This window comes from Salminus brasiliensis, chromosome 12, assembly GCF_030463535.1.
Source record: "Salminus brasiliensis chromosome 12, fSalBra1.hap2, whole genome shotgun sequence".
NCBI lineage: Eukaryota > Metazoa > Chordata > Actinopteri > Characiformes > Bryconidae > Salminus > Salminus brasiliensis.
Genome location: NC_132889.1, coordinates 22,783,732 through 22,807,891, shown reverse-complemented (window position 1 = coordinate 22,807,891; position 24,160 = coordinate 22,783,732). Strand labels below are relative to the sequence as shown.

Sequence of the window (24,160 nt, the reverse complement as noted above, 5' to 3'; positions counted from 1 at the left end):
GATTAGCATTGTAAAAGGGACATCATGAGTAGAAATACCATCTATTTATTGCTGGCAGCATTTTACCTATAGAATGTGTGTTGGCTAATGTAACGGAATTGGCAGTTAGTTCAAATGGGATAAATTAGGGAGAACAACTGGGTAGAAAAACAAACAAACACTGGATTTGATTTTGGGCAATTTGCGGTAAGCAGCTTTAGGTATATTGAGTTTCAGTGTAAAGACTTTTTTACCCCTTAAACACCCTATGACCCACCGATGGGCCAAAATTACTTCTATTACCAAAGAATAGCCCCACCAGTTTGTACAGAAGTCCTGGTAGTTACTAACATTTTTGGGGCATTTTTCATTGTTTAATAGATGAAATCAATCATCAATCAATCATCATTGTTTACCGAGGTTGCCATTAGACAGATTTTAGGTTTAGGAAAGAAACCTATAGGCAGTTAAATACTACATAATATTTATGGGACATATGGTTGACATCATGCCCTGAAACTGCACGAAAACAAACCTGTGTATGTGCGAGAGGGAGAGAGGAGCGAGAGTACATGCCTAAGGTTACATAACCCCAGCTGTGTAACTTGCATAATCCGTTCATAATCAGTGGGGTAAGGACGGATATAGATGGCCTACTTCTCCAGTCCGTGCGTGTTTGCGGTTTAGTGTCCTGAGCCTTGAGTGTGTTCCACATCATTCTAATGCAACTGGAACAGCACTGTGTGTTTCACCGGATGGTTTTCAGCACCCACTCTTGGCTTTGCAAAAACAGGCCTTAGGTTATTTTAAGACTGCGACGTCTTCAGTTGATACTTCAGAACGTTGTCAGAGGATGAAGAAGGTGGGGATGGAGAGGGACTAATTTTATGCAGAGAGCAGATGTGTGTATGTGTGTGCCGTTGCGCGACCGATTTGTTGTTTGTTCAGTAATCCTTAGGGTTTAGGACTTTTCGGCTCAACATACATATATGCGCCCAGTCACGCAGCCCCATTTTACTAAGCCATTTTAAACAGATTAATTTCAGAAGCATGCATGCAAAAGCCACCCGGCCATAAACGGTTTACACTCAGAGCTGCATACAAAGGCTGTAATTGCTTCTCCTGGAATTTCAAAAAAATGAGTGTTTACCATTCTTCTCTCAATGTTCACATTGTGGTATTTTGAAAAGTCTAATCCTTGAACATCAGCAGTGAGGTTTCGAGAAAAAACTGAAATCAGACAAACCTCCCATAAGAACCAACTGCCAAACCAACACCTGAAAGCTTTTAGATCTGCTGGAACTCCTGCCAGCAGCCCTCTGTTTTTATTAAATTGCCCAAATGGGTTGAAGTCAATTTGATTAATGGCTTGCATCAGGTCAACATATGCAGCTCACATGGTTTACTGTTTCATAGCCTTTTAGGCAGGTAGCTTTGAACTCTGTGGGACTGATAGAGTGGAGAAGGTTAAGTACATGAACGAATGTTTATGATGATGATGATGATGATGACGAAGATAAAGTATTCTATGAAGTCATGAAAATAATGATGAAATTTATTACAAATGAAATTGAGGAAATAAATATGATAGATAGGCATGCAGATAGATAGTTAGACAAATAGATAGATAGGTAGACAGATAGATAGACAGACAGATAGACAGATAGACAGACAGATAGATAGATAGATAGATAGATAGATAGACAGACAGACAGACAGATAGACAGATAGACAGATAGATAGTGCACCTTTATGCTCTGAAGATCCCATTCTACCACATCCCAGATTTAGTGAATAGGCCACTTAATAATACTGTAATCATTGTGATGTTCATTACACTGCTGTCACACAATTGGGTCTTAGGTCTTCCCTATATATATATATATATATATATATATATATATATATATATAGAGAGAGAGAGAGAGAGAGAGAGAGAGAGGCAGAGAGAGAGAGAAAGAGAGGGATTATTTTTGTAGGCACAGTGTCAGTAATTCGGTGTACACATATTTACCCACAGTAGCGAGTGAGTTCATTCCCTCATTCCCTCCCCATTCAGTATATGTTCCCAGAGTTCTGAGAAACCACAGAGAGCAGCCTGTTCTTTCCCCTAAGTGGCTCATTGTGCTGATTTTATCTCAATCTATCATTCTCTTTCAGGAATGACAGAGAGACAGAGAGAGAGGTTTTAGGTATTTCTAAAATGTTCACTTGCTTCTTCGCTCCACTAATGCTGTGGAAAAGTAGCAGGCTAGTGGAAGGGAGAGGGTTACATGTTTTTTGGCTCACTGACATCCATATCAGGCAAATAAATGAATAATAAACCACTCTAAGCTGCACATAGATTGGGTGGTATTTTGAAAAAGCTTGGAATCCAGGTCAAACGAAGCAGGGTTCTAACTTGGACTGTTCACGTACACACTCTTTGTAGCATCTTGGGCAGAAACAAGCGATTTGTCCAACAAATGCAATTTGATGGCGATAAATCACACATTTTCTTCCAAACCTGGCTAGTGCGCCCCCAGGTGGTTGAAAATTCAGTTCCAATTCCTTAATTGATGATGAAATAATGAGGATTTTTCTTTTAATGTGGTGGGAGAGGCCAGCAGCCTTCCAAATGTTAAAGCTCCCTCTGGTCGCCACTGCAACACCTGAAGCAAAAAGGTCTCTGATTGGCTCCTTTCTACCCCTGTCCACACCTCACTAAGCCACCACATGGTAGTTACTGACTGTCTAACATGCATTTCATTTTTAAACTTGCTGAAAGGGTTAGAGACCCGCTGATATTGATGGTGGAAATAAGATGTTGCAATGCAGAAAAGCACTTTTGGTTCCACAGAGAACCTTTTAATACACAATTCTTGAAAGATCTAGTTTTGTAGGTGAGCAATTTTAGTTTAATTCAAGTTTAGAGAACCTCCACATGATGTAAAGGTTGTCCTTAAAACTGTTCCAACTAAGAACTGTTTAGTCAGTTTTATGAATGTCAATATTTTTTTATGCGGTTAGGACATCTTCTCACATTCCTTCACACTGAGGTTCCTGGTTGCCGGTGGCATGCTGCTATCTTTGTGCATGTTGACGCCAGCTTCAGCGGAGTAAACGCCGTCTTTGCCTCTATTGTCTGATAGGATTCCAAGCCAGTGGAAGTTCAGGGTTGACGGGCATTTCTCACCCTGAGAACAAAACCAGCCATTCACCAGAGCCGGGACACTCTGTACCCTACTCTCACTGTCTACATAAGAGCCCGCAGGGTGCCACAGACCAGTGTGTGTGTGAACCACTGCGAGCTGTAAAGGAATACTATGGAGAAAAATCAAATGCACATAATTGTTCATATATAACAAGTGTACACATTAGGCAGAAAGACTTGGAAATAGTACTGAAAAAGGGTTTACGAAGTGGATAATAGCGGAACCCTTTTCAGGTTTGCTATCATAATGAAGACCCATTTAAACAGGCTAGAAAAAACATTACCACTAAGGTACCTAGTAAAGGTTCAATAATGGACTTTTTAAGCCATGCTACACTCATAAAAAGAAAGGTGCTACAAAGCATTTAGTGCCATAGATGCACCAATTTTGGTTCCATAAAGAACTATGTTTGTAATAGAGATGTGAATGTGGTGTGATAAAGTCAATGTAAAGATTTATAACAAATTTAAAGAACCAGACATGGTTCTTTAGGGAACCAAATGTGGTTCTTCAATAGCTTTGCTCAAAGAACCTTTTGTGCTACCTTATTTACCTTACCTTATTTTTAAGAGTGTGAAGGACTTTCTAGGCTGTTTGTGAGTATAACAAATCTTTAAATACACACTTAAAAAGGGGTTCTTCAGGAAGTTTGTTAGTGACGGTCAAATATTTTGTGACAAACTGAGGATTCTTCTCATTTTAGGGAACTAAAGGCCTTCCATGCCATGATTAAAAGAGTGCTTTTTGACACATTTGTTTTTTTATTAAAGCAGCATGAAGTGAGAATTGGTACTCTCTTTTTTCCTGGGCGCCCCCTAGTCGCCCCTGGGTCAGGTATTAGAGTTCATGCCTTGAGCCACCACTAAAGAACATACTTTACACATGCATTTCTGAACAAGCTGAGAGATACAGAACCATCACCAAAAGTGACTGAGGTGTACAGCAATACCACAGTTCTAACGAGTGCTGTCCTGCCTGCTTCACCAGAGTTTGTTTTGCACTACAGCTATGAGGCTGATCACTGCAGATACTGATGCATTGATTTGATCTGATCTAATTCCTAATTTCCATATAAATCACATCATAACAGTTATTGTCAAAAGTAAGGAAAGTGAAAGACTCACATCTACATCTACTTGTTGTGATACAGCGATCAGTCAGGCCACTGGGAAAAAACAATTATATTGTAATGTACATATTAGGCAGTTCTTCAATGAGAAAATCATAGTAAAAAAAACTTATGTACGGACAGATTTAAATTACATAAAAAAATAAAAAAGTAATTTGAATCTGTCTGAATCTGCCTGGCCAAAAAAAGCTAACATAACAGTGCTGAATCTGGACCTGACCAACTGCAGCAACCCAACAAGGTAGGCACTAGGCATGATGGGTGCATCCCTTCAGCCACCTGTTTTCTTACCCTGATGCGTCCATCACTGTGGAACAGGGTAAATCTGGACTCATCAGACCACATGACCTCCTAGCATTGCTCCAGAGTCCAATCTTTATGCTCCGCTGGCAGGCATAGAGATACACTTATATATGTAATATGTGTGCAATTATATATATATATATATATATATATATTATATATATAATTGCACACATATTACATATATATATATAAGTGTATCTCACCAATGTCACACAAGACCCTTATTTGCCAAATTGCAATTTTATAAAAAAAAAACCTATTTGGAGCGTTTCTATTGGTCCATTCACCATGACATTTGGAGAGCATGTAAGAAACAAATGACATTACATAAAAAAATCATAAACAGAAACAGATCATTGAGATACAAGGTTTTTGTCCGACATTTGTCAGACAGCTTATCATTAGCTAAAGGCGTGTTTGATCAGTATCTACTACTACTAACTCACTGATAGTCCTAAATAATGTTCAAGATCTAACTCTCATACAAGAACATTGCTATAATCAGTTGCTATTTGGTGATCTGCGTGGTTTCCCTCATGTGCATTGCTTTTAGGACAGGGAATGATACATAAGTAAATACCTTTACTGGCATCTATTATCTATTATTGTCCTTTAGTGTGTGCACAACTGTTCCTATTTAAACTCTCATGAGGAATACATAAGTTATGCCCCTCCCTTCATCCACAAAGAGATGAGAGCTCAAAATACATGCACACACACACACTCTCTCACAAACACAATGTCCATTGTTGATGAGAAGATAGTGAAACTGTCCCAGAACAGTAGGATGCTGTAAGAACTTAATCCAAAGGGACTCCTGGGCCTGATCCAGTCAGTCAACCAGATGCCAGAGCTTTCTGCCAAGTTGCAGCACACACTCTGATTGGCCCGTAGTAGTCTCTGTCCCAGAATGCTCCCCGCTCAGCGAGGCTGACCTCACCTCACATTACCCAGCCTGCTCTGCTCCTATCAGCCTCAGCAGATAACTGTCTCGCTACAATACAAGTTGCATTCATAGCCTTTTATAGTTTAATTACATCTCATGTTACCCTCAGTGCTAGTAGAGTATGCACTTTCATCAAGATGATGTGATTTGCTTTTGAATAGTGATAGAAACTTCACATTAGTAAAGATTCCTTGGAGATAAAGGTTCTTTGGAGCTTTTGATCCAAATGACGTTGTAGACAGTTCCAAGCTTAGTGCATGTCTTTGCATTTTAGTGTTTCTGAATACTTCTATCAAGCTAAGCTTGCTAGCAAATATAATATTTTGTGCAGAAAAGTGCACACACACACACACACACACACACCCACACACATATTTATAAGTTTATATTACCGCTGTTTACAGGAGGAGAAACCTTCTTAACTTTTAATGGAAGTCAATGTAAAAAGATTTTCGTCATCGTTTCGGAGCATTTCTATTGGACAATACCATGAAATTTTGACATAATGTAAAAAAACAACTGACGGATTAAAATTATGTCAAAAAATTGTTTATGTCAGAAAGCGATAATGTACTTTCCAATTGTATGTACACACAAGTATATGATATATGTTTATCATCACTGTCTTATAAAAAAAAAATTCCAAAATGGCAACTTTATAGCCAAACAAAAATGTTTACACTTGTAAACACTTGTGCTGAAGCAGACTGAGCTCGAGAATGGCCAAGATGTGATATGTTTATTATTATTTCTGTTTTATCCATTAACTTCAGTCAAAAAGGGGCAAAATGTTGGATACAATGATATTATAAATGCTTTTAATGATGTCAAAATCTTCATTACTGAGGCTGCTGTACTGGTTTCTGTTCCAGCCTCTGATAATGAAGTTAATAAAGAAGCCGGTTAAAGCACAAGCTGTTGTAAAGCTGCATTATGAATGTCAACAGTTGTGGAGCACGCTAGAGTGATATAGTGTAACATGTCTGTTATAAATATGATTATGATCCTTTGAAAATATCATATTACTATATTATATTGCAATGTAATTACAGTAATTTGTTTCTCACTCTCTTGCATTAATCTTATGACAGCTGGTATGAGGGTCCCCAATCCCAGCCCACCCACCCCCAACCTTTCCCCAGAGCTTAAATGAAATCTACACCAGCCTCGAAATTAAAAAACTGAATAATGAGCCTGAGTTTAATGGAGATGTGAGAAGATGCACTTGACCTGAGGAGGAGGTAATTCAGCCGTGAGTGTGTTTGAGGACAACTTGGCCTTATGCAGCTAGGTCCCTGCTGTGTGACGAGCTGAGGAGGACAGCTGTGACCCCTCATACAAGACACGGAGCGGTTACGTAACAGTCTAAAACGGGAGAGAGTTGTTTGGGGCTGTGCTCACGTCGGTGCCACTTTACTCAGCCTGATCATTGTTGCTGTGGAGTGTTTAACCAGAGGCCTGGAGAAACAAACTGTGTTTTTGTTCCGCAAGCAGGAGGGTGAGCGAGAGGTGAGGCAGAGCCACACAGAGAGGGTTAGGCTGTAATGAGGACACTGCCCAAAGGCCATGCGAGGACTGTGTACGTGGTGCCTTGGCTCAGTGGTTGTTGATCCACTGAGCCACGCTGTGTATTCAAATGATGCATGTTCAAAGATCCATTGTACAGATGCTTTTATTCACATTAGCGCATGGGGCCATGCTCCCCGAACAGAGAAGAGGGACAAATACGTAATAACTATCAATTAGATGTAAGGGTGTAAAAATGCTCTGTACAAAAAAATTGGTTTTGAAAAGCTACAAACTGTGATTATAATCAATTATGATAAAAATCTATGAAATGAAATCAAATTTACAACTTATGTTGCTGCAAATCAGCTTTGGAGAATTACAGAAATAAAAAAAAAGAGCAACAAAACATAGAACATGTAACACCCAAGTGAGCAAACCAAAGAGAGGACTATGGGAGGAACTCTTGTCAAAACCATATGGACACTCAGGTGTACTGATACAATCATAAACAAGCAGTAGTAAAACAAAACTGTGGAAAGTGGGCAACTGGTCTGTGGCAGGCAGCAGGAGTCCCCGATGTTCAATCCTCCATTCCTGTCAGCCTGGTCCAATGGCCAGCAGAGGTGCTAGACCTGTGTTTGCGGCACTTTTTTGAGAGACGCTGTACTGTCCATGCTTTCTACAGTAATTGGGCCGGACAGGTGGGCCGTCATTAACCTGGAAAAGAGATCAATTATGATATTTAAAGTATGCATTCACTTTTATGTCTGGCAATTCCTTTCTTTAAAATTGCTTTTTGCAGTGGGTAAGATGTTCAACTGTTTAACACAGAAAGGCCTATTACATTACTCAGTAACTACAGGGACTTCTGTACAAACTGGTGAGACTTTCGTTGGTAATAGAAGTGTGTTATGGGCCTTAGGCTGTTTAAGGGGTTAATTGGCTACTTAAATGCACAGTTACACATATTTCACATGGGGGATTCATACTCCAAATACCTAAAATAGGAAGCGTGAGTGTCAAAAACCTCATTTTACCTCTTAAACAGCCTATGGCCTGTTGGTGGGTCAAAAGCGTTATTACAAACTTCTATTACCAAAGAATAAACCCACCAGTTTGTGCAGAAGTAGTTACTGATTAATATACCTTTCTGTGTAATAAGCCTTGCTGCGTCAAGAGGTTATAGTTTGCCAAATAAATATTCTATACAAACAAATATATATATATATTTTTTTACTAGAACTGACTGAACCTGTAAGACCTAGAAAGCTTTATTGGTAAGAGTGTGGAGTGCGAGGAACTAGAGTCACTAGAGCTTGACAGGTACTTCAGCTCCTGACGTTCCATGCTGTGCGCTGGGGAAGAAAATCCTCAGGCCATGCATTCTTGTCTTGCTATGGTACACACTTCTACTGTGCAGTGTCAGACTGTTTAGTTCATTGCTTTTACAAGCTAAATGTTAGAGATAACATACATTAACCCCTGAACTCAGAGAGGCTTATTACACACTAAGGTGAATTCTTTAATAACTACAGGGATGTCTGTACAAACTGGTGGGGCTATTCTTTGGTAATAGAAGTTTGTAATAACACTTTTGGCCTGTCAGAAGTCCATAGGGTGTTTAAGGGGTAAAATGGCTTCACTTCATTTTACTTCTTTTTACATCTCTTCAGTATTCCATGCTGTAATTTGATGCATGAGGAGATCACAAATTATTTTAAGTGAAATAAACATGTTATTCATTTTGTATCTAACAAGGGTTTTGTGTGAACTCTAACTTTAAACACAGTGTGTAAAACTGCAGGCTGCCATCACTTAACCTGCTTCTCGAAAATCAACTCATTTAGAGAGGTCAGTAAGAAGACCCACACTTTCTGATAGGCCTCTTTTCTCTTATTAAAGAAAGAACCTCTGTTATGATCTCTGGTCATAATATTCCTTTTTCATGTCATGTGGTATGTGGTATGTGGCGAGAGAACCCACTCTCACATTCTGTTTTATGATCTGGCCGGTCATAACACATCAACATCATTTCAAATCAATACTGAGTTATGCTACATCTCATGAGGACGTTCATCAGGGGTGTGCCTAGGCCCAGGGGAAGGGCTGTAGCCCATATCCACCATGATTTGGGCTTTGGAAATGCGCTGTACATGTACATGTCAAAATGTAGTGCATCCAGCAAAAAAGATTTTATCATTTTAGGGACAATACGACTATTGCTGAGCAATATGGGATCACCTTAAAAGTCTTAACTTCAAATGTTAGTGTTTGGTGACCTCACTAATGCTCTCGTTGCTGAAGGCAACCGCACAGCAGTGCTCCAAAATCTAGTACAAAGCCTTCCCTTTGTATTAGATTTTGACAGACAGTTACAGACAGTTACTCCAACAAAAGCAGGATAAATGATTTATTAATACTCTTGATTCTCAGAAAAAAACAATGAATACGCAGGTGTCCCAGTACTTTTGTCCATGGGTTGGTACTCTACATGCTTTCATTTATCTATTTATCTAAATCTCTAGTTTGTGTCTGTCTGTGGTTTATATTATTGCTGTTAGAAAGTAGGCCATTTCATTTTCAGGGCTGTTTAGTAGGTAGGTCTGCTGTTGGGGGTTTAGTGGGTGGGCCATGTTCGCTGTGGGTAAGGAATATAGCTCCACCATTGATGGTCACTGCCGTTGATAATATTATATTGCACTGCAATTAAATAAAAATGTAATAAAGAAATAGAATGCAGAAGTTCTTGTCCTTGAAAGGGGGACAGGGCAGTGTGGCCAGTGACTACAATTCCTACGTGCTACGCTTCCTTGTCCCTATAACAAATCATTGCAAGGTCTGAGCTCTCCCCATCACCTCTGTTCGGAAGCAAATGTCGGTTTACCCAGTTTTAAAAACCACTTATACAACGTAGAGCTGCATGATTATGCAACATAGATTCAGCATGACTCCTGAGTTGATTTAAGGTGACCAGAGCATCAGAGTGTTCCTGCCTGAATCCACAGTAATCCTTCAATAATAATGCAGCTCGTTTTCTTAGACCACAAGAATGCTTGTGCTAGCTGCACCTGAACCGTCAGTACAGTACATGTTGTGCTCAGTGTGTGCAGTGGGCGTTTCTTGTTTAACCCGAACACACTGCGGCATCACCTTTCACCCAGTAGTCCTGGCAGCACTCAGTCAGCTCCAGCTGACTGCTGTCCAAGTGGGGCGACGACTGTTCCACTCGTTACACAGGCGCATACTTAAGGTCATGCTTCTGTTCTTCACGGTCAAACGATCAGAAGCTTGTGGTCAATGTTTTTTTCCAACCCAGCCTTCAACACACCGGATTCAGCTCTCCTCAAACCCTTCATGAGATAACTTCTTACTCTGCAGACCTATTAGTCAGTTATTAATGGTAAAACCTGTTATTTTGTAACTACTATACATTATTTAATAAGCACTATAAAACTAATGCATCTGAGATCTGTTGGTCCCAGATGGTCCCATAAAAAATCTGATGTTTCCCAGAGGGTTTAACGAGTTAAAATGGGTGTGTTAGAGCAAGAAGAGTTGGCAAGGATCACATGCCCTGCAAGTCTTATTACAGTCCTTTCGGTTTGTTCAGTTTTTTTTCTGGATAACCGTTTGCACATGCACTCTTAAAAATGGCAACGCCATGGTAAATATGATGTGTGAGGTTGACAAACCTCTAAAAAGTTTTAGGAATTTCAATATAATGTGAAGGTTCTATACCTAGGAGTTTTTTTTTCTAGATCTGAACATTAGACAGCTTTAGAGGTAGAGAAATGTGTGTGAAGTCACTGAAGCTTGACAAGTTGTACTTTAGCTGTTGACATTTCATGCTGTGCACTGGAGAAGAAAATCTTCATAACAGGCGATACAGTCTTGTCTCGGCATATTTACCACAAAAAAACACAGCCTTGGTGTTTATTATAAATGGACTAGTTTTATGTATGGTGCTGACGGTTGCTCACTTTATGCATCTCAACAGTAATCTTACAAAAAAAGTGAGGAATTCTACACAATCATTTCAGAATGTTACCACCACCTGCCTAGCAGTGGGAATAACCATCCTTGGCTTGAATGACACTAGCGAGACGTTATGCCATTGAAAAGCACTTAGAGCCTATGTTACACCCTTACACCAAGGCATGCCGCAATGCTCATTGCTAGCTTACACCCTGCCAACAGTCTATTTTCATGCCTTCCACCTGCGTTGTTTAAATAGCAACGGTGCTTTGTGAATATATCTATGCCGATAGGCATGGTGGTCTCGACATGAGGTGTGTTCAGGTATATTTCTGGCGTATTGCTATCTTGGCAGGTGCGCCAATGACTGAAAACAACCTAGGCAGACGTCAACAGTCAGACATTCATTGCCATTTTGGCAGTGAATTGTCAACATAGGCACGTGCCCAATGTGTGTATACCCCCCGCTTTGCGCCATTAAAATAGCAATCAGCCAAAGTCAAACCGCACCTGGCTCTTAAAGGGAATGGCAAGTGACACAATGGTTGGTTTATTGCACATTACACCCAAAACACACCCATGATTAATTAAGAGATTTAGTACATGGCATACTTTCCCCGTCAATGCGATAGGAAAGACACACTCACACGCCTAAATCACCCTAAATTTGATGGCTCTGCAAAAGATCGCTTAAATAGGGCTTTTAATGTTGGAGAAGTCCATTCTCAGTACATTCTCACTGTAGTAGCTCTAGAACATCCCATGAATTTATCAGTCTCCGAGATGCTACCATCCTTCACCCGCTGCCCTATTATCAGGCCCTTTTGTACATTAGTCAAATCATGTCCTTTGCCAATGACTATCACTTTGCACTCTGCTACAACTGACGGGTGTGCTCGCTGAATCACGCAGCATCTAAGACAACCCAGGCCAAGTTCATTCTAAACCAGGGGTGGTGCTAATATTCTGATTTCGGAAACCACTAATTCCGTAAGACAATTCTGAGTAAGTTGTGGGTGAATGAGCCCCATTATTATCATTAAGCAAAACATGCTCTCTATACCAGGAATGACAATTTCAAGAACATGAAGCTACTAGAGTTTTGAATCAGAAAAACAATTGATTAGTCCATTTATGTAGCACATACATGGCTCTTTTCTGGAGCCAGAGTCTAGAACCTTAAGGAGCTGATGGAGCTCTGTCTACAAGACCTCCAAACATCAAGCTTAATCTGGCGCTTCTGTAGCCTTCTGAACAGCAAGTGGATACAAGACTATTAGCATTAGAGAAATTTGTGAGTACTCTGCATGGGTTTTGGGTAGTCATGCTGAAGCAGTGAGCTGTTCTTTGACTATTCTGTTGTCCTTTCTTAATGGTATCAAGCCTGAATGTCTTCTAAACTGGTGCAAGCTGCATATCTCCAGCCATGATGCTAGCAGTCTAGCTCCCAGCAGTGTATTTAGCCCTTACACGCTTTAAAATCAAGCTTTTCAAACCATTTGTTTTGGTTTTTTAAATAAATATAAAAATGTTAATGGGCTGACTAAAACACCAATCCATTCACAAGCTTGGTCACTTTAGGTCACAGAATGACTCACTCTCTGTCTCTCGCTTTGTCTCTTTTTCTCTCTCGCCCCCTCTCTCTGGTAGAAAGCTAGTTCCGACTACATCCCTCGTTGAGACATTAATACACACAGAATGAGAGGCATGTGTGTGAATGCAGGTGTGGGAACCATGAAGCCTCCATTGCAGCTATTGATAGATGATCACGAAGGAACGATTCTATTCTATCTAATTTCTCCTTCTCACCCTTTGTCCTCATCTCCTTCTTTTTTGTCTCAGATTCAGATATGAATGTCAGTCCAGCTCCAGGCGCATTATGGAAATGAATAAAGTGGCCTCAGGATTTCCAAGAAAATTGAATGCTAGAGATAACACACTCGCAACAAGCTTCGCTTCACTGTTTCTTTACATCTTTTGCTTTTCATCTCGTTTGTCATCTTGTGAAGACGCTGTGAGAAATAATTGATGCTCATCAGAAATAAAAACAGTGCATTCTGTTTTAACTGCTGCTGGAATTAATTACACTGCGGGCCGATGCAAGGCTGTGCAGTGCCCCAGGATAAACTGAGTGATCTAATGTATAATTCACTTATAATAACAGCGGCGGCAGATTTTCTCCTTCCACCCACATGTTTCAAGTGATGAGAGTTATCTAATTATCTGAACGCCTATTTTTTTTTTTTGGTGCCGTTTCCTGTTGTTGAATCCAGGCAGGTCCAGCAGTGCTTGTCCTTGGCATTTCAAAGAGTCGCTTTGTCGTTTTCTCATGGATTCTGAACACATGCAGCGTCAATGTAAATCATTTCCCAAGTAAAATATGCAAAGGCCAGGGAGAAAGAGTGTTATTAGTGTAGACTCCTAAACACATTGGCTTAGGGGCTCTAGATGTGCTCATTAGGGTCACCACACGATAACCCTATAAATGAGGGGAAGTTGGCTCCAAGCGGCAAGATGACTCAGTTTTGGGGGCTGATGAGGGAAGGCTGCTAATTTTAAACTGTTAGATGTGCGTAAGAGAGGACTGATCAAATATGAAAATGTTCTCTCTCCAGATGTGACGCATATGACTCACCCACCACTTGACAAGGGTTACATAAGACAGCCCTTCTTCATTATTCGTTGACAACGCCTCACATTCATACTGCCCTTGCTCTGACTTTCAAGGGCTACAGTATGCAAGTGTTCCTCAGCATGTTCTAGGTAGCTAGTGCCTCTTACTGGTGAAACATAAGAATGCAGAGAAAGGTACAATAACAATAATAATAATTAATGTAGCTATGATACCTGTATTTATTAAAGGAGCTTGACAGCAACAGACCTCTGTTGGAATTCTGTATGGTAATGTGTTCTTGAAATGTCAGGAATTCTTTACTGCCCTTCAGTGACTCCATCATACATATGTCATACAGTCATATGGGCATTTTCTTAGTAAAGCAAAAATAAAGGACAATGTAACGGAAGCTGGCAAATCATTATGCAGAGCCTCCATCACTCTCTCTGTCTCCTGCGACTTGCTGAGAATCCTAAGAACAAAGAAGAACCATCATCATTTGGACAATGAGTGGAAAAATGAATGGGAGGTTTTTAGTAAGGGGCCAGTGGAAAGAACTACCCAATGTCTCTGCAACATAGCCCTGCTGGTTCTTCTCGAGGCTGAGACTGCAGAAGAAACAACAGACAAATTTCTAGGTAAGAAATATGAGGCAAAGTCATTTGGTGGAGCTGACTTGCTGGGGAGAGTTATTGGTCAAACAATGGCTGGGGGTCCTGTGGTACTGACTTGAGCCACTTTAGAGCATCCGCTTCTAGAAGCGAATAAGGACCTTCACTTTCACCACAAGCCTTTGTCTGGCGCCCAAAAACTACATGTGCATCTTATCCAAGAAAAGGCTCCAATATATGTGAAGAAGAGGCACTCTAAGGCATGCTGTCCTCAGCTGAGGCGGTCAATCTGGTATAAAGGATCCTGCGCCAGAGGTTAATGGGATTCCAATTATTCCCAGAGAACCAGTCATCAACAGCCTTCACAGACATGGCGTCATCACAGATTCATACACGCTACATGATGCTCCTCAGCCGGCCCACCCGAGGCAAACATGGAGAGCCAGCTGGGGTGGACTCAAACCTTTCACTAAGACTAATCAGAGACACCTTCTGGAGGAGATTAACGAATACTTTGGTGAGCAAACGGCCCATTAATTTGGCTTCCTGGGATCTCAAATCAATGCTCTTATCTTGAAATCACTGCTTGCTGTATTTCCCAACAACCTCCCCTTTAGGTACAGTGCAAGCTGTAATCTTTTTCACATTTTCCAACGTGATTTGATCAAGACTTGCACCTGTTTCCTGAGCTTGAGATGCATCTACAATCACTTTTTCGCCCCCTTCTATAGTGCTCTGGTTGAGCATGACCTCATCATTCTGCATCATCAACTAACCATCCACACTGTTCTCTGTCTGTTGACTGGTGGTTTACCTCTATTTCCACAGGCAACCTCTTTTGTTAAAGCAAGACCAAGATTGGAGCAGCAGACCATCCAGGAATCCCATCTAGACTCAGGGCTACCTCAGCATTTTCATTGCATACTGCCATGCTACGTTGTTCTCTGGGATTTACGCCAAGTGTGTCCTCTGGTGCCTAGTCGGAGCAGTGGCACAGTCACAGTTAGACCTTGATGTCCTTTCCTGCAAGTAACCGCAGCAATCAAACATACATGACGTTGTGTTTGTGATATTGTGGATGGATTACTCGCAGTGGCTGATGGTATGCTGCTGTGAACCTCATCAGACTTTAAAGACTTTTTTCTGGGTTTCAGTCAGTGGGAGGCTCTGCAGGTAATGCTAGGGCTCCAGCTGCTGTTGAAGGGATTGAAGATGACTGTTACATCTTCAGCACCAATGACCCACAGGCAGAGTGACTTTGGCTGTGCTGTCAAGACAGAACGGAGGTGTCCTATTACAGTATCATGTAGGAATTCAGTGAGCTCTTCAGAATGACCTATGATTTCTTTCAAAGTGTTTGTAAAGACAGATTGCATGGCTAGATGCTTGGTTTTATACAATTGTGGCAATGGGACTGGGTAAAACACCTGAATTCTATGAATTCTAGGAGGTGTGTCTCAATACTTTTGTCCATATAGGGTATAATCATCACAGAATTATACACAATTAATAAAACATGTATCTCCAAAATGGTGACTTTACAGGAGAAGGTAGAAATGTCCTTAACTTTGAATGGAGGTCAATGTATAATAGGTAGAAAAATAGGAGTTTATTCCAAGTAATTTAGAGCATTTCTATTGGTCTATTCATCCAGAACTATTCACACAGTGTACAGAGCAGCTACCCTTGCTAACCTTGGAGGAAACTAAAAGCAGACATGCAACAATGGAGATACATGGTTTTCATTGAACTGCAGCAATATACACATTGTGCATATCAGTGGTAACTTAATGTAGATGCCCTTCTTTTCTGGCCCTGAAAGATATCCAGTCCTTCTCCCAGACATGTGGCAGACAGGGCATGGCCTGTGGAGCTTCTTTTGATGTGGCTGCAGACTATCCCGGACATTCAGAGTTAATTAAGCTTATTGCACTACATGTTGAGTGGGTATCGATTTCACCAACAAAGCAAACATGTTGCCTTTAGTTGTGTCTGTATCTCATATCAATTTACATTCATCTGTATAACACATGAAGAGCATACATTAGTTGTAAGCTAAAGGAAGATTCTAGGTTCTACATGCTTAATGCTTTATAGGTGAGTAATTAGGCATGGTGGTAGTGTATCCAAGCTTTTTCTTGCAGTACTTGATTAAAAAATCTACATAAAAGACAAACGAAGGATGTGAGTGAATATCAAAGGTGGCGCTTCTGTTCCCAGAATCTGTCACTGGTGTGCATCATAAGTTTTAAAATCTGTTAAAGTTCATTAAAACAAAAACTCAACAAATTCTTTTACTCCAGATGTTGTACTCTCCCAACCACTAAATGTCTGTTCCCAGTACAAAAACTTGCTTAGAAATTCTGCACATAGTGTTTATTTTCTGTCTCACTTACCACAGTTCTTTAATTCCAGTAAGCCCCCCAACCAATAAGTGAAGAAAAAGACACTGCCCAGGGTTGATGGGCAAAAATAGTAAATAATAACAGAGGCATAGTTTATCCCATTTATCTTCAGATGAAGCACTGTGATGATGCCATATTTAAATATAAATATATCGATATCTATATATCTATATCTATATCTATATATCTATATATATATATATATATATATATATATATATATATATATATATATATCAACTCCAGCATAAGCTCCAGCCTGTGACTTGTTATACTGTTGTCAATAATGTCAAGTAAACCTTGAAGGAGCTTTAAATTCTTGTGGAAGCTACAAAGTACCTTCAGCACTATGCAACTCTGCCCTTTTCTTTCCTCTTTGGCATCTGTGTCCAGTAGAGTGTGGTCCCAGTGGTAAACAAACAAAGTGCGCTTTATTCTTTGGTGATTTAAGCTCTTCAGAGAAGCATCTGAATTGATGGTTTCTAAAAGGGCCAACGGCCATGGAACTGCTGCCATTTTCTTAGTCTTTCTCACTGCATGAACTGGTCACCATGCCTGTTTCCCAGTAGTGCCACAGTGTAGGTCTCTGTCCAATTGGCTTCTGAGGGCCAGGCTCCTTAAAGAACAGAAATATGCATAGAGGTGAAGTAAATAACATTGATTGATCTCGTTACAATGGCAACTGTCAAGGGGTGGGATCTACATATTAGGCAGCAAGTGACCTGTCAGCTTTTTAAGTTCATGTGTTGGAAGCAGTAAAAATGGTCAAGCGTAAAGATCTGAGTGACTCTGACAAGAACCAAACTGTGATGGCTAGTTGACTGGTCAGCAGGTGTTGGTGGGTGAGCCATAGGCTCCCAATGCTCACTGATGCATATGAGGAGTGAAGGCCCGCCCATCTGGACTGGACTGAAAGGATCTGCTGCTAACATCATGGTACCAGATACCACAGGACACCTTCAGAGATCTTGTGGAGTCTATGCCAGAAGGGGGACTTACACAATTTTACGCAGGTGTTTTTAATGTTATGCAATAATATATGATTGGTGGTCATGTGTCATTGCCATGAATGAAGATGTTCTACAGAATATGAATATGAAAATGCACACCAATAGACATTGTTGTAACCCAGGTCAGAAACAAGGGTTCCTGGTCCAGATAGGATTTTCCTCTTATGGAGTTAAACAAGGATAACTGAATCATGGTTTTGAGAGCTAATGAGTTTCGTTGTGGAGGCTGTACTTTACCCTTGCTCTTGCTGTTTAAACAAAACACTCAATTAACAAGACAGAAGTGATTTCGCTGACAACACCCTTTATAAAGCCACTGTAAACATTGCGTCTGGACTGATTCATTTAAAATTCTCATAGCGGAAGCTTTGATAAGACAACTGAGCTGTCGTGATGTACTGAAAAATGACTCACCTCTATAACTTTAGAGCAAGGCGGGGGCCAGATAAGTGTCAGCTTGCCTCTGTGTACATGATCTACATGGATAAAATAGAAGGGAAAAAGACTTAAATATACAAACACAAAAATACACTACAAAAAAACTGTAATAACTGGGAATGGGCAAACAAGCAGGGTATATACAGTATACTGTCACTGTCCAGAATGTCCAGCAGCTGAACCAACACAACAGAATGAAATTAAACAATAAACCCAGGAATTAGGATCTCATAGGATCTAACTAAATTGTTAACAGAGGTAGTGAAAAAGTAGATCACACCCTTTTTACTCAGATTGTTGACTAAAAGTACAGTATTCACTACAAAAGCTTACATTTAGGTAAATCATGCCATTAGCATGGTTGCTAACTCACCATGTGCTGTTTATTTGCTAATTCCATGCATGGACTCTCCACCCTGTTACTCATTTAAGATGTTAGCGAATAATTTAAGATTATTCGGATTGGATTAATGATGTTCATTAATCCGTTTTTATGATCGGATCATTGGTTCACATTGTAATTCTACCAGGTAGAACCAAAAAAACAAAAAACTCCACCTTTTCTGTTCATAATGCTGTGGCCTACAACTGGTGGTGAACCCTCTATTAGTGTATTCTTCTGTAGAGCATTACATACAGACATACAAATTTAAAATTACCATTACCTGACAGTGTGGAAGTGGATTCTGGACAAGAGGACTGTGTATTTCCTTCCAGTTGGACTTCTTGTCTGTCCCCTTGGTCACCATAGAGGTGACTCCTCAGTCTTCTTAGTTCTTGCTCCCTTTCCATGGCCTCCTGGATCTCCTTCTCCACATCGGGTCTCAGAGACATAGATGGACGGAGCTGAAAGAATGGATTCCTTCCTTTTAGGACTGAACTTGCCTCATCCTCCTTATAATTGTCTTGTACTGAAGGCATTATCCCAGAATCCAAGTCCAGGGAACTCAGGCTAAGAGCCTGGCGTAGTGATTTTGACTGGGTTTCATGCAAGGATGCATCATCATGAGAGGTGGCATCACCCTCTAAATCTTTCATTTGACATTCTTTGTGACTGTCAGTGTCGTTTTGGCCAGACTCACAACCAGGTAATGGAGCACTAGAGTCTTTAAAAAGGTCATTTGTGAAGATTTCTAAACTGCGGGTACGTCCAAACTTGCATGCAAATGGCAAGCTTTCTCCTTGCTCACCAAGGGTTTCAGCATTCTTGGCAGTGAATGAGGAAGAAAACAGTTTCCTGCCCCTGGAAGAGCCCTGTGCATCCACCTTCCTGCACTGGTGGAAGGCCTCAAATAGCATCTTTCTTTCCTTTATTTCTCGTGCATAACCCTTGTCATAGATCCCAGGAACCTTTCCCAGTTTCTTCACGGCTTGCTCCTTCATCGCCTCCTGATTTATATCCTGTAGCATTTTTCTCTTGGCAAGCCGTTTGTCAGCATTAAAAGCCAAGTCTGTACAAGAGGACGAATCTGGAACCTCCAAGGACCTCTTCACTGGGATTTCCACCAGTTCCAAGGATTTGTCAGCCCAGTTGTCAAGGCCCCTGGATCGACGCAAGCTGTTCTCCCTTTCTAAACCTTGTCTGATCTCCCTCTGTATGGGGGTCTCCTCCAGAGGCCTGGTGTTCTGAGAGTTAAACGAATGAAGTTCATGAATTCCACCTGGGAAGAAGTCATTAGACAGCCCTCTATCACTAGGTTCATCGTCACTTACCTCTTTCTCCATTTTGGCCTGCCTGTGTTCTTCGATACCTGCTGAAGAAGTGTCCACTGCTTCTGTTTGGTTTTCCTTCTTTTGTGTGGTCTCCACTCTACAAGGCAAGTCTCCCTCCTTTTGTTCATCATTCTCCCCCTCTGTACCTGGCATCATGGTCACACTCTTCACTGTATCATTGGCCATCACTATGGCTACTGTGTTTGATGCTGATGGACCATCTGACACCTGTTGGAGTTCTTGATTCTGCTGCACAAGGTGTAGCCGATAAAGCAACAGCTCCCCCTGATGGATGTTTTCTGCAAGTGCACCCTTTGGATGAAAACTGGATATATCGGCTTTACTTTGAAGCACCGGAAAACCAATATCTGCTGTATTTGAAGATCTACTGTATTTGAAGATTGTTTTAGGTTCCACAGGCTGTGTTTTAGACAAATGATGTTTTTGATGAGGGTCACATGGATCTTTCAGTTCCTTAGTGTCTACTTCATGCACTTCATCTGCAGCAAGACACACAGCTGAGTCCTTTATAATACTGACAGTTCCATCTCCACTGTGGCTTACATGGTCTTCCTTCCCCTTTGGGTTCACGTCAACATCAGATTCAGAGGCAGCACTGAAATTGGTTTCCTGATGAGTGATATTAAAGTCCTCTTTTGCTAACGCAGCACTGCTCTCCTCTACTCTTTGGGCAATGATGGTTTCCTCTTTCTGTGAGGACTCATTAACCTTTTCCTCTTGCCTTGCATTGTCATCCTCAATGGTGACAATTTCCCCACCATGTTCTTCTATGGGAATATTATTGTCTCCCTCTTTTGTAGGGCTAGCACCTTCAAGCTGAGCACTAGTATCTGTAGGCTGTGTCTTATGCTCCTCTGGGTATGAAACAGCATCTTGATCTTCCTCATTTGGATCTTCTTGCAGTATGGGGACCCCTTTAGACTCTTCTAATGCAACCTGCTTGTGTTTTTCCTCCTTGTTCAGCTCACTTGGTATAGCAATCAGCTCTCTGCGTGAGAGCCCAGGTGCTTCTGGTGAACGCACTGTGCTGTCTGCAGTACTGATATATGTTTCGGATTTGTCCTCTGGCTTCACTTGCTCATCTTCGTGGGCTTCAGAGTTTTTTAACTCCCCGGACAAATGAATGTTTTCGGTGTTGGGAGCTGTGGACGTTGCGTCCGCAAGGGAACCGGTGAGGCATTCATGGAGTTGTACTGCACGAGTAGTGTGATGTGTTGTCTCAGCCGCCATGTATGTACCTGTAGCTATGTTGACGGTGTATTGGTGTATTGACAGCAGTTAGCACAGCTGCAGAAAATTAACAAAATGATGTCACACTTTTTGTTATGCTTACTTTTATAAAAAAGAAAATCTTAAAAAAAAAGTCCACTGTGCTATCCAATTCTCCAATCGACACACCCTTATAGACAACAGCAAGCACCTCCATTGGGTTTGTAAATAGGATGGTTGGCTATATACATACAACAATAAGCCATAAAATTAGCACCACTAACAGGTGAAGTGAAAAACATTGATGTCCTCTAGAGTGACATCTGTCAAGGGGTGGGATATATTAGGCAGCAAGTGAACAGTCAGATGTTGAAGGTGATGCGTTCAAAGAGCCACTCTAACAAGACCCAGATTGTGATGGCTAGACGACTGGATAAGAGCATCTCCAAAACATTTAGCAGGTCTTGTGGGATTCTTCGGTGTATCTACCAAAAGTGGTCCAAGAAAGGACAACCAGTGAACTGACTGTGATCCTTGAAGGCCCCACCTCAAAACTGCTGCTAACGTCTCGGTGCCAGATACCACAGGACACCTTCAGAGGTCTTGTGGAGTCCATGCCTCGAACAGTCAGATCTGTTGCGCTGGCACAAAGGGGATCTACTCAATATTAGGAAGGTGGTGCTAATGTTATGGCTGTTTGGTGTAATTGTGCACATGTTGTGCCACTTGGACGACATTTTTTGTTGTTTGTCGTTGTTGTTTATTTGTTTTTAGCTTGTCCTGCTAGGTGACCTTGAATTTACTGCTGACCTGAGAGAGGTACTATAATCAGCTTACTGCTCTCGCTGTGTGTGGTGTTATGTCACCTCTCCAATGTCTGCGTTTCTGCGATTTCACAATATTTTATCATATTTATACACATTTACTAAAGAGTGTTAGTCTTATGGTACTGAAAGGATTTCTCAGGCTAGTATGTCTCAGGGTCATTTTTGAATGGGTGGCATTTTCGAGTGATAACATGCTTTCATGCCTGTTGATTTACCCTGATCGTACTTTTGCAGTTATATTATTTACTGGAAAGAAATACGTAAATAAAAAAAGAAGGCCATTTCACCTCCCACAAAGGAGAGGAATGATAACAGGGTGGTACATACTTTTTGTTTTGCAAGTGGTTTGAAATCCTCAACTTAGCTACTGGTGTCTTTGAATTTACCAGCAAACTAAGGAAGGATTCTGCAGCTCAGAAACAACACTACTACACTGATCTTAGGTTTTATTGGCTCATTCTCAGAAAATAGGTGCATATGTACAATTTACCGACCATAAAGCACCTCAGCATTGACTCATGAGTCTGTCTTATATTGCATAGCTAGTCCTTGCTTGAAGACCTGCACTGCTATTATAATCGAAACTGATTAGAGCAGCATTTAAGCAATAGATTATATCCTCTTGCTTTATTGGATTAGTATGACCTGTTTCCAGCATGCAATACATCTCTGGCACTTCAACAGGATTTTCATCAGGTTCTAATAACACATTTTATTTCATGGGCAAATAAATCATTACTTTTAAACATTTTATTAAATGCTATCAAGTCCAAGTTTGGGCAATCTACAATAGCAACCTACACTATATGGACAAAGGTTTTGGGACACCTGCTCCTTCACTGTTTCTTTTACAATCAGGGGTAATAAAAAAGCAATGCCTTTTGTCAGAGTAACAGTCTCCATAGTAAAAGGCAGGATTTCTGCTAAATTTTGGGACATTGCTGTGAGGATTTGATTGCATTTTGCAAGGTCAGGATGTTGGATAATCACCATGGTGCCAATAGGTTCATGTTTATCTGTTATAGGGAGTCCTATTCTATTGGCAGGGACTAGACAAGCTCTGTATAGGTGCACATTTGCATGTCTCTGTCAACAATGAGTGCACTGTGAAGTAGCTGAATGCATTCATTAGAAGGGGTGTCCACAAACTTTGGGCATTTGGGAAATTTAACCTATATAAAATTACATTTATATGTAGGATAATAATCCACAATGTTTCCAAAAGTATCCAGACCAAAATGCTGCTATTTGAAGGATAAGGATAAGGGAGACTTTATTGTCATTCGCATCACATGCGGTAGAAGGGGGGGAAACGAAAAGGGGCACACATTGTTGACACAGGCATTCAATTGGGCACACATCACTTGAATAACCTCCATTGAAAAGCCCTGCCGATAGAATGGATTCTCCTAGAGTAGTCCGACATGAGCCTAAGGTCAGCAGGGGCATATAAAGCCCCACAGCAGTGGCCTGTGGAGCAGTGGTTGGGGTTCTCAGGAGTGGTGGAGCTCTACTTAAAGCCTGGATGAGTTAGAGTGGCATTTGTGATCCAGAACCGATCATACCGAACATACCGAACAATATTGGTACATGACCTCACTAATGCTTTTGTGTTTGAACGCAATCAACTCATTCATTAGCAGGTGTGTTTAAGCATGGGAATCACCAAACTATGCCAGATACTGGCCCTACAGTTATTTGTTATTATAGTTATTTATAGTGATGCTTAAAGTTCATTTAATGGCCATTCTGTTACCTACGTTCAAGGCTTCCTCTTCTAACTACAAAAATGAGTCATATGTCATTGGAGTAGCTACTGGATGCCCACACTCACATGCACCCGAGAAACGGGAAGAATCAGAAATGGAAAAGAGATTTCAGTGGCTTACCTGTCTGAGGAGAGGAGCATGAGTGCCAATGTCAAGGCTGCTCTGGGATTGGAGAAGGGCGGTGTTACCATCTCTATGTCTCCGCCCCACTCCTTCCTGCAGTAAGCATCATCCCCTACTTGCAGTGTGACCTGGGCCATCTCCATGGCAACAGCACAGCTGACGCGGTCAGTTAGGGCACAGGTGACTAATACTGCACAGCTGAGCGTGCATGCTGCCTGATGGCACTGTAGTGATTAACACGGACAGCTGCAGCCATGCTGTTAGAAAATGAAGGATTGGCTCCTGGTGACCTTAAATTAAGACTTCATGTATTTACAGATATTTTCCCCCCACATGGGTAAATCATTCCTGTAGAGGTTAGGTAGGTGTTTCATTATCCATA

At 41.0% G+C, this 24,160-nt stretch overlaps 1 protein-coding gene across 3 annotated transcripts; it reads right to left on the bottom strand.

The window, feature by feature from the left end:
* Positions 1 to 16,891: 16,891 nt before the first annotated feature.
* On the bottom strand, positions 16,892 to 24,155 carry LOC140574437 (uncharacterized). 3 transcript variants are annotated; one of them, XM_072694269.1, is made up of 4 exons: positions 23,776 to 24,155; positions 18,782 to 21,137; positions 18,093 to 18,154; positions 16,892 to 17,284 (listed from the first exon to the last, which is right to left on the bottom strand). In XM_072694269.1, the coding sequence occupies exons 2-4, from the start codon at positions 21,078 to 21,080 to the stop codon at positions 17,189 to 17,191; spliced, it is 2,457 nt and encodes an 818-aa protein (XP_072550370.1). In that variant the 5' UTR covers positions 21,081 to 21,137; positions 23,776 to 24,155; the 3' UTR covers positions 16,892 to 17,188. The 3 variants fall into 3 exon arrangements, with proteins under 3 accessions (XP_072550370.1, XP_072550371.1, XP_072550369.1); XM_072694270.1 differs by lacking the exon at positions 23,776 to 24,155 and having other exon boundaries at positions 18,782 to 19,742; positions 19,830 to 21,535; XM_072694268.1 differs by lacking the exon at positions 23,776 to 24,155 and having other exon boundaries at positions 18,782 to 21,535.
* Positions 24,156 to 24,160: the final 5 nt, after the last annotated feature.